This window comes from Vicia villosa, linkage group LG6, assembly GCF_029867415.1.
Source record: "Vicia villosa cultivar HV-30 ecotype Madison, WI linkage group LG6, Vvil1.0, whole genome shotgun sequence".
NCBI classification, from domain to species: Eukaryota; Viridiplantae; Streptophyta; class Magnoliopsida; order Fabales; family Fabaceae; genus Vicia; species Vicia villosa.
In genome coordinates this window covers 109,116,689-109,133,474 of record NC_081185.1, presented here as the reverse complement: position 1 = coordinate 109,133,474, position 16,786 = coordinate 109,116,689, and the positions used below count along the sequence as shown (strand labels likewise).

General features: G+C 31.9%; 2 protein-coding genes across 2 annotated transcripts; both read right to left on the bottom strand.

Moving 5' to 3' along the window:
- Positions 1–1,520: 1,520 nt before the first annotated feature.
- LOC131612067 (calcium-dependent lipid-binding protein-like) lies at positions 1,521–9,336 on the bottom strand. The gene is made up of 12 exons (XM_058883882.1): positions 9,095–9,336; positions 8,871–9,002; positions 8,253–8,354; positions 7,954–8,004; positions 6,890–7,010; positions 4,715–4,836; positions 4,529–4,627; positions 4,293–4,373; positions 4,112–4,197; positions 2,747–2,972; positions 2,309–2,473; positions 1,521–2,138 (listed from the first exon to the last, which is right to left on the bottom strand). Exons 2-12 carry the CDS (start codon positions 8,973–8,975, stop codon positions 1,704–1,706), a joined length of 1,593 nt encoding a protein of 530 aa, XP_058739865.1. The 5' UTR covers positions 8,976–9,002; positions 9,095–9,336; the 3' UTR covers positions 1,521–1,703.
- A 4,838-nt stretch (positions 9,337–14,174) lies between these two features.
- LOC131612066 (early nodulin-like protein 18) lies at positions 14,175–15,151 on the bottom strand. Its single transcript, XM_058883880.1, has 2 exons — positions 14,779–15,151; positions 14,175–14,700 (listed from the first exon to the last, which is right to left on the bottom strand). Exons 1-2 carry the CDS (start codon positions 14,987–14,989, stop codon positions 14,270–14,272), a joined length of 642 nt encoding a protein of 213 aa, XP_058739863.1. The 5' UTR covers positions 14,990–15,151; the 3' UTR covers positions 14,175–14,269.
- Between the last annotated feature and the right edge of the window lie 1,635 nt (positions 15,152–16,786).

Here is a 16,786-nt window from a genome sequence, read left to right as displayed (position 1 = left end):
TCACTATCTCAATTCTCAACAATCTTTGTTCCACACAAGAATGACTTTGATATCTTAAACGGCTAGAAAATGCTTTTGAATTTTCACTGTAGTATATGAATCTACCTTTAGTATTTAGCAATTGAGGATGAATGTTAGATCATAATTGAAGTTGCCTATATGCTAAATATGTGGAACAACTTATCATCCCTAACCACATGGTTATGCAAGACAAACAACACATGATCTTAAATATTTAAAGGCTTAAAAAATTGAATTACTAGAAAAAAAATTCCATCTATCCCTTTGGTGAACAAATTTATTAATTAACATTTTTACATAATATAATGGCTTTGGAAGATTGTTATTTTGGGAAAGTTTGAATAAATGAATAATCTTTTTATTTTGTGGGGTTCTTATCCTAGGCTGGATTGTGTTTACTACCACTTAGGTTATACATGATGGGAGGGGAATTGAAATGCATGAGATTATGCTTTGCCTGATTAAGGTTTTGTGCTTGTTTTGATATTTAGTAGTTTTCATATCGGAATCTTGCATGTTAGATTGATTATGTTCTTGAACCTTGCACCATATTGAAAACATGAATCTTTATTAAGTTGAAAAGAGAAATGATGTAATTTGTTGTTGTAATTTCCTAGTATAGGAATTGGATAGAAAACTCATGAATATACTATGAGAAGTGTTGTGTATGCCCTTCTTGGATTGATGTTGTGCATTTTACCTTGTTTGAGCATATGTATTTGATGCTGGTTTGGTTTGAATTGGTAAAACCACATAAATAAAGAGAATTGAGAACCAGATGACGGCTGTCACCCTTGGTGACGGGCAAACCCTCATACCTTAGGCCCAGATGACAGGCGTCATGTCCTCATGATGGGCATCCTGTTTGCCCATGTTAAAATGACGATCGTCATATGCGGTGATGGGTCAGGTGACGAACATCATCCTTATGACGTCCAGCCCGTCAATCTTTCTGTCCCAAGTTGCATTTTAACAGGAAAATGGATTCTCTTGGCTGGAATTCGTCCTTGTTCTGTTAGCATGCTATGCTTAAATGAATTGAAACCTCAATTGATACATTATATGTATTACTTGTTATGCTTAAAGGTGTGTGAATGTTATCTAAGGAAATGACGGAAAATATTACGAATTTCATCAAATTTTATGCATACGAAAATGAAACCCTAGTCGGTAAGATAATGCATCCTTATATTACGATGTCATGTGTAACATCCCACATAATGCTATCTAGAATCGTATTAAGTAGAGTACTTTTTACACATATGAAAATGCATCTTCAAATTAAATTTTAACGTAAAAGAGGTGTCTCCTCAATTTGGTCTAAGAAATATCTCCGGATGCTAGGGACTTTTCACGGTGGTGTGGGAGCACCTGTACAAGTGGAAAGAGCATTTCCCAAAAATATTTGGTGGAGCAGGAGTTTGCTAAACATTTTTTTTGGTTTTTAATCACTTTCACATCCAATGAATAAGAGGAATTTTTACAATTTGTTTTTTATTACACATCCAGGTTAACAATTTTATACAGATAAAAGATGGTGTAAAACTAAAACTACATAGAAATTCCTGATACTCAGTGGTCAATCTATTTCCAAAGAAAGAAAATCATTATGATTCATGTGAACAAGCAACAAAAGAAACCAACCTAGCTACTGTAAAATCTCATAAACTAATAAACTCAGGTTATTTCGTTACACCACCACTCTCCTCTGTAGGAATAGATGAACCACTCCTTCTGGATACAGTTTGCCCTGTGATTGTCCTGCCCATGAACTTTCCTGCCCTGCTCAGTCCACTGCCAACAGCACCAAGTCCACTACCGACAGCACCAAACCCGCTGCCAACAATTCCAGCACCGGCAGTAACACCAGAACCAACGAGTCCAGCACCCGCAGTAACACCAGAACCAACAAGTCCAACACCAGTTCCGGCTACTGTTGCTACTCCAGAACCAACAAGTCCAACACCAGACCCGGCTACTGATGCTACTCCGTCTAGCGCGTCCATTGTACTTCCTATGACTCCTTCCTCTTTCAGTTTCTTCCTTTGTTCTAGTGTCATTTTCTCTGCTTCTAGTGCAGCCAGCTGTTCTTCCTTGTTAAACTCGTGATAGAAATACTGAAATTCCAAGGAGACAATAACTTTCAATCAACTGAGACAATGTGTAGTAAATGAATACAACAAAGAAAAGGACTAAAATATGTCGATGAATGTCTATTTATACCTTTAATTTCAATGAATAAAAAAAAGAAAAGGACTAAAATATGTCGATGAATGTCTATTTATACCTTTATTCTCAAGGTACCTCGATCCTTCTTATCTTTCACTTTCAGCGTATCAAGAGATGACAAAAGCCTCAATTCAACCTCCTTTTCAGTTTCTACTTCCAGGTCGATAAGTGGCAATTTTGCTATTCCCAATCGTTTATCTTGTCCAATGTCTTTATCAAAAACCTATGTGCAGAGCCACGAAAATTGTTTATTTTAATTTCATTGAATCAATCATGACATAGAATCAGTTTAACAAGAACTGTGTAGTTACAAAGAGAAAAATGAACCAAAATGTTAACATGTGTGACTATGTAGAGACCAATCAATAAATGATAAGTGCTTATTTGATTTGTGAAAACACTTTGACTGTTATTCGAAACTGAAGAGTTTTGGAGAATAAATATTCTATCAACTCTAATTAGCACAAGAGAAAGCAAAGTATTAGCTGTGTAAAACCTCGAGAGTGAGTGACTGGGTCTCCTTGTCTTCTGCAATTAAGTCAAATTCCTCATTCCAAATCGGATTCAAGTTGTTATCAATAACCTTCGTTTTAACTTTAAACAGTGGTCGAATATACACAACTGTGTAAGGATCAGACTTTCCAATCATTTCCTTGTTTTTTAGATCATTTGCTTTTATTACTTTCACTCTAAGCATTCCCTGGGGTTTAAGCTCCAGTTCACTGCAAAAGGCAGGGTGCTTTAGCAATTTAGAATATTTGACCATTAACATAGAAATATGCATATTCTCAATCGCAAATTGTTTTTCTTTCTTTCAAGGTGACAGGTGAGAGACAAAGAAAATGAAACGAAAAGCAAAGCAATTTTTCTTGAGGAATACAAAAAATTTAAATTCAATTCTAAATATTGATTATCAGATATAGTAGTTAACCATGCTAGAATATCATAAAATATCTTATATATTATTTGAGTATCTTAAAGCATCTTTGAGGTTTACATTCCATACCACTTATTATTATCATGATTTGTTTTTTTTTTAGGATTGAGTTTGTGTATCCATAAGTAAGGATTAGTGTAGAGTTTTTGTATCAAGTTAGTTTTAAACCATTATAAATAATACTCAAAGTTCTTAATAATTTATCTCCTCCTTTCATCTAAGATCCCACACTTTCAACATGATATCTAGAGCCTGGTTCGATCCGCCTTGAATTGTCTCGATGCTATTACAATTCCAAGTTCTCAAAAGTTTGAAAATATAATCATAGTATTCTGTATTTAGGCACAATCTCTTTCTTTTTGCAACAAATGTCACTTCTGGCCACAACCACACGAAACCACTCCTCCATTGGAAATATTTTACACAAAACCACTCCTCCATTGGAAATATTTTCCACAAAACCACTCCTCCACTGAATGCTGCTGAATCTCTTGACCTACGCAGCCACAATAGTTTCAGGCTTATGATATTTTCTTCCATGTGCCATCGCCATTTGTTCTAATACTAGTTGGTTTGGTTTGATTTTCTTTTTGAAAGGTATATTTTGTAACAGGCTTAACCTTAGTAAGCTTTTAGATAGAGGGGGAGTATCTTAGAGCATCTTTTAGGATTAGATTTTATATTACCTATTATTATGACTTGTTCTTGATTTAGGAATCTGCTATGTATCCATTAATATGGATTAGTAGTGAGTTTTTGTAACCATCAAGTTAGAGTATTAGACCATTATCAATAATTTTCTAAGTTCTTATTATTTTCTCTCCTCCTTTTATCTAAAATACCACAACTTCAGAAACCTAGATATGTTTTGATCTGCATTCAAGAAGATATATAACTAACAGAACAAAATAAGATTCACATTACCTAGTATCCACAGGAATACCACCAAGTGGAACAACAATCCTATGAGGCCATTGGAGCATATCAGTAACAATTGAGTTCACAGTATCCTATAAAATGGTGGGTAATACTTAGAGTGGATTATGAGTATTAGTTCAAAATGAATATTAGTTCAGAAGAGGCCAGCTTGCAGATTAGAACCTACATCAATCATATCTGAAATTCCAGGAAGTGCCGTCAAACTTCCACCAACTGCCTTCAGAGTGTAATCAATCCGAGGCTTCGGCTGAATAAATGTTTATGGAAAAGTCAGTAACTCCAAGACTGATACTTAAACAGTAGTGTCCCAAGTAATTCAGAACTCAATTAGAACATTGCACAAACAAAACTGCAACCGGCAGATTGAGAAACTCAAGTAAATCAACCTCACTCAGAGGTTACCTCAGCAAGTAGGGCAACAACAACAGCGGAAATGCAGGGGATCTCTTCAGCGAGTTGGAATATAACACGGATAATGCTGAACATCTGGAGATCCTTCAACTGAAGTGAAAAAACAAAAGCAATCAAAATTTTGAAAATTCCTTATAGTTACATGAGATTCTATATAGAAACATAGCTTGGTTTAACCTGAATAGGAATTGATGCGACAAGTGCAGCTTCAACAGCCAAAACAATATTGGGATCACCACCCCAACGGAAATCTATGTCCATTATGATTTGACCTTTTTTAAGATTCTGAACACGAATACCTGCATGAATGAAGAGATTATGCATGTATTATTTATTCATATATGAAAAAAGACTTAAGAGAAAGGCAAGGGGTATAAATATAGCATTTCCTGACAGTTTTGCTCTGCCTTATTGTACAACTCTGACAGGCTTAACTCATACACAATGAAGCACAAATACGCTGCGTTAAAATCTTTGCCAAATTGCACCCGATACGCCGTGATACATTGTTGATACGTATAAAGGAGTATCCGAACTTTTTATTTAAAAAAAAATAATACAAAATTCTGATACAGCAGCGACACACCGCAATATGCCGTCGACACATCTCCGATACTCCATGGATATGGATTTTGGGTAGGAAAAGTGAATAATACAAAGGAAGTACTAAGATGTGTGACATTGGTGGAGATGCATGGGAAAGTTTTGACGGTGTTGGAACTCTTGAAGTTGCACCACTGTGTCTAGATGAACCAAATTCAGAAGCTGCTCTATTTACTAATGATGGGGAAGGAGGATACGACATTGATACTAATCCAATATCTTAGTTTAAATTTAATATTTAGTAATGTGTTAAAAGTTGTGTTTTGAGTTTGATTTTTGTTAGACAATGATTTAACTAATCTCTAATTTTAATTTTTAAATATATATCTTAAACATATTGTATCCTATATTTTTCAATGAGTGAATTATAGGATATGTATCGTATTCGATACTTGTATCGTGTATGTGCTTCATTGCTGATAAGTCAAACATTTTGATAACAATCTCATCAATGCAGTCAACATTTTCATATATTTGTAGATTCTAACAAGCAAAATTGTTGTTACAAGGCTTGTATTGTATTTGTATATGACAAACCTGAAGTATTTTTTATAAAACTACAAACTTCAAATTTTATTGATCCATTTCATCTGATTAACTAAGAATCAAGACATTAAATTTTGAATCAAGACATTAAATTTTGAATCAAGACATCCAATTTTGAATCACACAATAATAGTTTATTTCCCAAGTTCTGAAAGAAATTATGGACAGTGTTGTTTAAATAAGGATTGTTGGGGTTATGTTAGATTCCTAATGGCGGCTTTTGCTTGATAGGTCACATGTAGGTAAAACTATAATAACCATTGATTTAGGCTTGTCACATGCCACCTTGGACCTCACTGAACATTTAGAAAAAACATATACAAAATATGTTGTTAGTTAACAAAGATCCTGGCCCTCCATCCTTCAAATAAATTAAAAAGTAGTTTCCATCATATGAGGGACATAACAACTGATGGCCAGAAGGTTTTCTTCAGAAAAGACTGAGGTTCCTTCTCATTATGAGCTGCAATTGATGGTAAGGATTTTTTGAACGCAGGGATGTTTAGGTTATAGAAGTGCATTGGTTCTAGTTCGTGTCATATGTTTACAAGAACTCCTCTGCAAAATTTGAAAACAGAACTCCAAATTTTTCTTATCAACTATTATTATATATAGATCATTGACTGTATTAAAATAAAGAAAATGAAGAATGTACTTCAGACAAAAGACAGTAAATCTTAACAAAAAAAGTGCCTCAAAAATGAATCAAAATTCTCCAATATTACTGGATATCAATTATAAAATCCACTTCGAGCAACCATAGAAGGAGTGCCCATGAGATGCCACAAGTATAACCAAATCACATAGCATAACAAGGCCAGAGAAATTCAGATAGCTTGCGTCAGAGAAATAAAAAGGAGAAGAGAAACATTTCATAATGATAGTAATGTTTTGCCCCCCTATAAAAGTTATAAGCAGGTGAAAAATATAACACAAAAATGTATATAAAAATTTAGATAACTTGCATCTTTTGATTGCATATAAGGCGGCCTAAAAGAACTGTTGTCAAAATAAATGACATATTAACCTCATTATCTGATATACACAGCATTAGTAAATGCAGTAGGGACTAGGGAATAGAATGAAAACCAACAACAGCCGAAGCATTTTTCCAACTAGGAGGATTTAGATACATGGATCAAACAACACTACAATGTGCAAACAGGAAAAAGAATGAAGAAGGGAATCTCTATGGATTAGTACCTTCAATTTTTGGAGCGACATTTCCAAGGGACAGCTTACTGAACTTCAATGAAGTAATTCCAGGAGGTCTATACTCTTCTAATAGCGGTTCAACAGATTCTCTTATCACCATAGTTGCTGCCTAAAAAAGAAAACACAAACAAAATCAAGATAAAGTCAGTTAATTCAGCAGCATATGAATACCAAAGGAAGATTAGGGAGGAAAACCAAAGTACATCACTTGAGCACAAGATGATTTATGTCTAGGGAAGGCTTGGTACATAATGCAAAGAACAAACACAGATTTTCAAACAGTGTTTTCAAAGAAAAAAAGGTATTGTTGGGTCTAACTCATTCTTACAAAATCGACTTATAAGGTGAATAGTGCCACTCTTTATAAACTTATTTCAGACCTTATTTTTATCCAATGTAAGACTTGAATCAATATCTAGAGTTGTAAGGTTGTTCAATTTTACGAGTTAACTAGAGAGTTTTTGACAATAACATGGACTGCAATTCCAACTCCGGTTCATGCATGTTTCTTAGTCCTAATATAGTCTTGCAGTGGTCCAAGATGCATTGGAATCATCAATTAGCAAAGTTGTAATAATTGTTTCAAGTATGGTATAACTATATTAGAGTCACAGCGCCAACCACACAATGTATACATAGATAAGATATTAATACTGAACTGTGATTCAAATCAATCACTGCATAAAATCATTTTAGGATTACATTCTTTCACTTTACTCATCATAGATTTTACCAGAATCTGATTTTTGTGGTTCTTTTAGTTTCTAAAGCATATTGGTTACAATTAAGAAACCAGAATTTAATGTCTACCCAAAATCAATAGATCTAATCTACTTTCTTTCATTCAAACTTAACAATTGTGGTCTTAGAAGAAGCATAGTAATTTATAACAAACTAACTAACTAATTCTAATTATTGCTTAGAATATATTAAATAACATACTACAGAAACAAGTAAAACATCAAGATTTAACCTAGAAAAAAAAATCTAGTAAGAAATCAGTAAACATCACACACACTGTTCGAGATTATTATACAAACAAGTTTACTCACATCTGCTACAAATGGCCACAATTTGGACAGCAGCTTGTTTAGCCATTTCACCTGAAAAAGCCAATCAACAAGAGTCATGCACTGCTTTTACAATCCATATTTTGCTTTAAAATATAGGAAGGTACATACATAGAGAACAGGCATAGTACAGAAACCAAGAAAAAATAAACGAAGTTTCTAAATTTAAAGTTTGCAGCTTCATTTGATGCACTGCTAACTCCTAATAATATGATAGGACCGTTTGTAAAATCATTTTTCAGTATAAAGCTAAGTATCACAAAAATAGATGATAATCACACCTGCTCATATACAGGGAAAGATATCCATTCAGGTAAATTTTCACTACAAATTTTCTTTAAGTCCTCTCTATTAAGGGATCCAAGGAGTTTAATGTCCACTGCCTGCAGAGAAAAATGAATAATATTAAGATGACAAGAAAAAATATATCCACAATATAATGGCAACAACTCATATGAGACCACAATGCGGTATCCTTGTGAGAGTTGCAATATTTAACATAATATGATTCCTTCTAAGTTTTCATTTTCATTTACTTTTCCCTGTTTTTCATTTTCATTTTCACTAATGATTTTCCAATTACCGGTTATTCCATTCCATGAACTACTATAAAGTATGACCTATGTAGCACCGACACTTCTGTCTGTGTCGCTACCCATGTCCAAAACCGACACTTGTAATTATTTTTAATTTATTCAATTTTACGTACTATTACCAATGTCGACGTATTAGTGTCGCTGTCGTGTTTATTGTGTCGGTGCTTCAGAGTATGTATGACTATGATATCACTTAGACGCTGATCACATCTTAATTCATCAACTTCATTTCCACACCGTTAATTCCAAGAAAATCCATAACAATGATCAACAAAACCCAAGATTCAGAACAATGTACCATACCTTTGCAATCCTCTTAGCGCTTCTGTACCTCATCATTCGTTCCAATCCAGCCATCAATGCCACACCGAATATTATCCCCAAAAATATCCCAAAAAACAACCCCATTTTCACAGATTCCAAACACAATTACACCTTCAAACACCAAAAGAATTATAATCATAACCAATTCTAAACACAAGCATGCAAATCAACACAACAATAACGAAACTAAACAAGAAACTTACAATGGTGTATAAGAAATGATCGCAAAGGTGCAATGCAATGCAACTGAAACGTAAAAAAAAAGAGTAATGTGATTATTTTTCTCTCTCTCTCTCTCTGAGTGAATGTGCTTCGTAACTGTAATGTGGTGAGTGTAACGTTGATTGAATTGAAGGTTGTTTTGTTTCTTCCGACGCAAGATTGGAATGAAAATCGATCAACATCAATAATCACCTTCACCGTTGGGTTTTTTTCGGCATTTTCATTTCTCTCTTTTTTGCATTGCAACTTTCATTTTGGTATGTCAATTATTATTAATATTAATACTAGTTATTGTCACTAATTAAACTGAACCATTTTTATTCATTACCAAAACAGCAAAATTTGTATTCAAAACACGCTTCTCTCAAACAATTTTCCTTCCTCCATTTTAACTCACTTCTCTTATTTTAAATTTAAATAATTTTGATTTCTTCTATGTTACTACAACAGAGTCAAGAAATATACAGATATAAGAGCATTCACATCCATACCATCCAATTTGGTGGTATAAATGGACCCACTTAATATAATATATTATTTCACACTTCTGAATTATTTAAACCACCTAATTAAAATTTGTAAATATCTATACTACCCATCTAAAACTTTAAAATGGGTCTCACTAATCACACAATATACACTAACTTAAAATTTAATATAATAAAAAATTGAAAAGCACCGTAGCATTATTTGGATACTGTGGTTATGTAATACTACACCATTTGCATTCAATTATCCATACTAAGTTTTATCGATAATTGAACCTGTTTGTTTTTTATTTTTTTTAAATAATTTTTACAATGTATTATAATTTTGTGTAAAAAAAATTTGTAAAAAACTTTAAATGAAAATTTTATTTTAATAATTATTCTTAAAATGTTACTTTAAATATTTTATAATTTTATTCAAATTTTATTTGGATATCAAAATTTTAAAAAATTATTTAATTTTGAAACTATTACAAATAGCTTTTCATAAAAGTTAGAGTTTTTTAAATACAATTTTTTTAAAACAATTGTGATTCGAGTTTTCGACTATGTTTTAATCTTTAATAATATATGTTTATATTATAAGATGTCTAAATTAATCTTTCAATTTAAAAAAAAAACGAATATAAATATTTTTAATAATATTTATAAAAAAAATTGTAAAATTAATTTTTAGAAATACAAAGAAAAAATTTATTTTTTTTAAAGCTAAAACCAACCGCCCAATAAATTCTACATAAAATTGAATTATAATTGTATGTTTTGTAAAAAAACTAAAAACAAATAATTAAATAATATATTATTTTATTTAATCTTACAAAATTGTCAGAAATTCAAAAACTCAAATATAAAATATAAAATTCTATTAAAGATATCAAGATTTTGACTTCAAAAAAATAAATCTTAAACTTTGTATGATAAAATATTTATATATTACCATTGTTAAATGTTTCTTAAATGTACAAGTTAACATTTATCTATTTAATATAATAAATATATAAAATTATATTATATAAATATAATAAATATAAAAAATTTTAGAAATTAAGATTAACTTTAAAAAGAAAATCTAAAAAATAATATGTTACTTTAGAGATAAAGCAGACGATTCAGAAATATACAAGAAAAAAATAGAGAATAATAAAATTTAAATAGCAAAAGATAAAGAGATAATGATTTGCACCAGGATTTATACATGTTTTGCTTAACCACGTTGTCTATTCATATTTTAAAGAATTTTTTTTCAGAGTTCCACTAATAAAAAATTTTGAGCTTTTGAGAATATGTACATGAATCTTCTTACAATTAATGAGAAATTTTACACATCTTGATCGATTAAATCAAATAGAACTTTTAACAGAGCGAGCTCACAAACAAATTAGATGTTGTAATTAGCCAATCTTAACAGCTAAACAATGATCTTTACTAGAATAATCTTAAGAGTCAAATTTATAAGAATAATCTCAAAAACAGAACAACTTTAGTGAAAGAATAAAAAGCGAGTAGAAAGCAAGAAAGAAGAGATTCAAATCAAATTCTATTGTTTTTGGAATTAAGGAGAAGCTTTATATATATATATATATATATATATATATATATATATATATATATATATATATATATATATATATATATATATATATATATATATATATATATATATATATATATATATATATATATATATATATATATATATATATGAGAAAATATGTCTAAAAAAAATGATATATATGATTTTCAATGTATCTAACCAATAAGACTTACGGTTCATTAATTAATAGGTCAAATACTAAAGTTTTTCAAAGCCAACGTCACTAATCAGTTAGAAACTTATTTAAACAATCTAAAGGTGGTGTTACAAAAAATGTTGAGCAATTAATCCTTGTGTATTTAATTGATTATTTAGTGCAAAAATCACTCATTAAGGTTTAACCAAGTTAGTAACCAATTAGGTAATCTCATAAAAAAAATTCAAGTGATTTTATAAAATTAGAGAGGTTTTAAAAACAACAGTGTGTGAGAGATGCCTTAATATCTTAGCAGTTACTCTTATACTTTTACAATGCACTTAACACTATTTTTTTCCTCTCTTGTACAACTTCGAAGATTCAAATTTCTCTGCTTGATTCATCATTGATTTGGCACTTTCTGTGAAACTTTATTTTTTTAGTGATCAGACTTGATATAACTTTGCTAGACACCGTCTGTGGATCTATGTGGTTGCAGGTACAGTGTTTGAAGTAGTTATATATCCATAATAATTTTGATGATAACAACATTATAATGTGAAATCCTCGTCTGAAGTGATGATCAAGATGTTATGTTAAGATGATCAATATGTTTTTATTTGTGAGATCAAGATGTCAAAGTCAATCTCTTCTAGTATAACACCTAATGTCAAGCGGCATTCAATAGAATCCTTGACGATCTCTAGTCAAAAAATCTCTGATGATGGTGTCTATCCTGATGATGGTGTCTATAAATAAGCTTTATCAAGTAATATCTTCAACAATAGCCATGGTGTTTCCTTCTTTAAGAGCAACAAGATAGAGGTACAAAAAATACATGGATGAAAAAGATACAGGGACGAAAAAACAAGATAGATGGAAGATGGAGATAGAGGGACGAAAAAAAATTCGCCACCTTACAGGGATGGACTAACTATTTAAACTTAATTGAATACATAAGCTTAATTGCATTATATTTGAGTTGATTTTTCTTTAATATTGTGTATCATGGAAAAGTTGAATTATATCCAACACAAACCAATAATTTATATTGTTCAAATTGAAAAGAAAAATAATCAATTATTGCTAAAACATTTCATGAAAGTACCATTCCAAGTAAGAATGAACAAGTACAAAATTAACGATCATAAACTACAATAGAAAGAGAAAAACAAACTTATATGTCATTAATACCTTCTATGCAAATATATTAGTTCTTTTCATGATCATAAAAAGGAAGTTAAATATAGAAGTTAGGAGATAGAGGTTGGAGGTTGAAGAAAGAGATTAGAGATGGAGATTGGAGATAGATATTAGAGGTTAGAGAAGAAAAAATGGAGGTTGGAGGTTGGAGATGAAGAAAAATGGAGATTAGAGGTTTAAGGTGGAGATTGAAGATAGAGGTTGGAGATAGAGTTGGAGGTTGAAGTTGAAGGTTGAAAATTGAGGTTGAAGATGGAGATTAGAGATAGAGGTTGATGGTTGAAGATGGAGGTTGGAGTTGAAGAAAAAATGGAGGTTGGAAATGAAAAAGAATAATGGTTGGAGGTTAGAAATGAAAAAAGAAATGGAGATTGAAAGTTGAAGATAGAGATTAAAAATGGAGATTAGAAATAGAGGTTGGAAATGGAAAAAAATGAAAGTTGGAGGTTGGAAATGGTAAAATAACTTACATAATTTAGGACAATTTTTTTTCTTCTGAAAAATCACCTATAGTTTATGACATCTACTATCTAGCAATCAAAACAATAGTCCTGCACAATTACATTATTGCCCTTCCTTTTTAACTAATTTCTACTCAAGGGTTAGTTTGGTCATTTCATAAACCAACTATTTTTCTACACTTCCCACATATCCTCACCTTTTCCTTTTCTTCTTTTCATTCAAATTTCAAATTTCCCACCACATTTCTTTTTCTTACACTTACTTTCTTACATTTCAACTTTCTTATTCATATTTATTTTCTTATTTTTCTTACACTATTCTTATTCTATCTCACTTCTCTCTCCACATTTATTTTTCATTTCATTTCTACTTATTTTTCTCTCTCTTTCTCTCTTGCATTTTTCTCTCCAATATTTTCACTTTTATTTTAATTTTTTCGCTCACAATTTTAATAAATTGAATTAACATAATTATTAAAAAAAAAATTTCAAATATCAAAATGATTCATAATTATTAAAAAAATTATTTTCACATGTCAAGATTTCTACTTTTCTCACGGATCACTATGAACAAAATACATATTTTGTTTTAGTTGACATTATACTTTTTTGAGACACAAAATTCTTATTTTAAAATGTCAAAATTTTCTATTTTTCTCACGGGGCACTATCAATTAATTAACCATTTTATTTTAATTAACAATTCTTATTTGTAACGGAACACGATTAGTTAAATTCACACAAATGTTTTTGATAAATGTACCCGTGCGGCAGCACGGATAGTCCGCACGGGTAGTTTACTAGTAGAGAGAATACTATACATGGTTAGTTGGGACTTGGGTGGTTATTTGGCCGTAGAAAATTAATAGTGGTTATCAAAATGGTTCATCTAATTACAACATGACGTGTCATTTTCTTGACTTTCTTGTTGCACTTTATTCGAAATTTTTAGCATTTTCCATTTCATAATAAATACACTTAAAATTTGTACTACTTTGTTACATGACACAAAATAAAGTATATTATTCTTGTATATTTATAATATGATCAAAAGGAGTAACTCGAATACATAACTAACTACAAATCAGATAAAAGTTGTCAATAACAAATGCAAAAAAGAATGATAATTAAACTCTGTCCCACAAAAAAAACTCAAATAAAATATATAAATAAAATCTAAAATAAAAACAAAAACAAATTCTATCGAATAAATATATTGTCCATCTAAAAATGAACTCAAATGTAAAAAGCCGCGTGAAACTTATCCCAATGCCTCACCAAAATTGCAGCAACACCATCACTACACCCAACCCATAAACCACCACGCGCACGTCAACACGTTTCACAAACGCGCCATTTTTTGGCACATCCGCCACCGCAACTGTCGGAGATTCAGCACTATCAGGACCAGGCGGCTCCTTATACGGCGGCGGAGGAGGCTGATTTAGACTCGGCGGTAAGCCCAAACCACGCTGAACCTGGATCTCAAACGCCAATCCGTGCTGACACTGAACACCGTCGCTAGTGTCGGAGAAGAAGTAGTTGGGTCCCACAATAGTCAACGGAACGGGAATAGTCAACGTCTGGTTGAAAGTTCCGCTGTTGTATATGAATGTTCCGTTATCGGAATCATCGGCGGTGCAGTTCAAGTAAACGGTGTTGTTGTAGGTGAGAACCACACTCTGATTTGAGTTCGTGTTGAAAACTGAGAAATGAAATTAGATTATTTTTAAATTTTTTATAATGATGAATTTGAAGATCGATAGAGAGAGATTGAGCTTACTGAGATAATCGCCGAGGTTGAAGGTTTGAGTGGAAGCCCAAGAGGAGTAGTTTGTGGCGGAAGTGTTGGTGGTTGAGTTGAAGAACCAGCCGGAGGTGCCGCCTACGGTGTGGTTTTTATATTCGGTTGCGGCGGATGCGGCGGAGATGGTGGTGAGTAGGAGGAGTGCCGTGAGATATGGTGTCATTGGTGGTGGTGATCTTTTGGGCATTGTGAGAGGAGATGTTGTGATTTTGTGAAGACTGTAGATAATATTAGACTTAAAATGTGAATTTTGTTTGATGGGGTTTATAAATTACAGTGAGATTTTTTATTTTAATAGATTAGTTTACATAAATTGTTGAAATTGTGGGAGTGGTGTGCATGTGAGCTGTAAACATGGCTGTCAGAATGAAAGTTTCTCAATCCAACATTAAAACGCGGTTTATTATAATCTTTTCTTTTTTTTTTTTGTCAAAATTGGTTGATTATTCTTTAAATTTTCTAAACTTTAATTAAGCTTGTTGTCTTGTTGTATCGAGTTTGAGTAAATTTTGCTTATAAAAAAATAGTTTTTTTGTCTAAATATATTTTTGAAAGATTTTTTTATATGATTATTTATTTAGACAATTTTTCGATGCACCTCGTAGATCTCTTATACCACACGAAATAAATTTTATTTATGCCCTTTATTTTCGTAGATGTATTTTTAGAAGCACATTTTTTTCAAAAAATTAAATTCCTTTCGTAGGTACATCTACAAAAGTATAATAAACTAGTGAATATGAGAAAAAATACACATAAATTCAACTCATGGATTGTTCCGTATGTGCATCTACAGACTGGCTTAGCGCCATGTTATTCCGTAAATGCATCTACGGAAGCATCTGTTATAGTTTGAACCAGCATCATCACTCCCCTCATTGTTTCGTTTCTTCAAACTCTCCATATTTCACACCCTAAAAACCCTACATCATCAATACCTTATTTCACTCTAAGACTCAAACTTCTTTGTGCAACAAATCAAAGAGAGCGAGAGGAGTCTGAATTTCAGGTAAATATTCATCTTCAACCACTACATTGTTCACATTATGCATCAAATTTCTATGGAAAAAAGTTACGCTGCTTCCGTAGATGTATCTACGAAACGTGTTGAGGAATAACACTTTCGTAGATGCATCTATGGAACAATCTCAGAGTTGTTTTTTCCAATTGTATTGTAATTCTGTGTTATTTTGGCAAATGTTTGCAAATAGGTATGGTGCACCCCGATAATACTTCAAGAGAATTAGCTCTTTTAGTCGATGTTTGTACGGGTGTTGATGGGGTAGTCGCAAAGGTGATAGATGTCGAAGGTGACTTTAGTAGCAAACAAGACTTTGATGATCGTGAAAGCATGCTAACATGGATTCGTAGGAATGCAACTAACCTTGGTTTTAGAGTGGTAATAGAAAGATTGGATAATGGTACGACAAAAAGAAACATGTTTGTAACAATGTTGTGTGAAAGAAGCGGGAAATACCATCCTCCTCTAAAGAATTTTAAAAGAGACTACAAGGGTACTAAAAAATGTGAGTGTCCATTTAAAATCTGTTGTTACATGTTGGCTAGCAAGAAGTGGAGATTCTATGTTATTTGTGGTTTGCATAATCATGATTTGTACACAAAATTACAAGGACATCCTAGTGTATGTCGGCTCAATCTGGAAGAGAAGACATGTATTAAAGACATGTCATTGAATCTTGTCCAACTAAAAAATATACTTGCCACATTGAAAAAGAAAGAACCCGACAACGTATCGAATATAAGGCAAGTGTATAATCAACGGTACTGCAATAATAAGGCGGGTAGGGGAGATAGGAGTGAGATGCAACAATTGTTGAAAATGTTGGATGCTAACAAATACGTGTCGCGGTACAGAACTTGCAATGATGAGGTTATGGTCCGAGATATTTTTTGGACTCATCTAGATTCGATAAAGTTGTTCAACACTCTCCCGACAGTGTTCCTTCTTGATTCTACCTACAAG

Coding starts and splice junctions, on each gene's coding strand:
- LOC131612066 (XM_058883880.1), bottom strand. CDS start 14,989: ATGCCCAAAAGATCACCACCACCAATGACACCATATCTCACGGCACTC. Junction 14,701..14,778: donor CAACCTCGGCGATTATCTCA/GTAAGCTCAATC, acceptor TTCATTTCTCAG/TTTTCAACACGAACTCAAAT.
- LOC131612067 (XM_058883882.1), bottom strand. CDS start 8,975: ATGGGGTTGTTTTTTGGGATATTTTTGGGGATAATATTCGGTGTGGCA. Junction 4,628..4,714: donor TCGCATCAATTCCTATTCAG/GTTAAACCAAGC, acceptor TTTTCACTTCAG/TTGAAGGATCTCCAGATGTT. Junction 2,973..4,111: donor GGTATTCCTGTGGATACTAG/GTAATGTGAATC, acceptor TGCCTTTTGCAG/TGAACTGGAGCTTAAACCCC.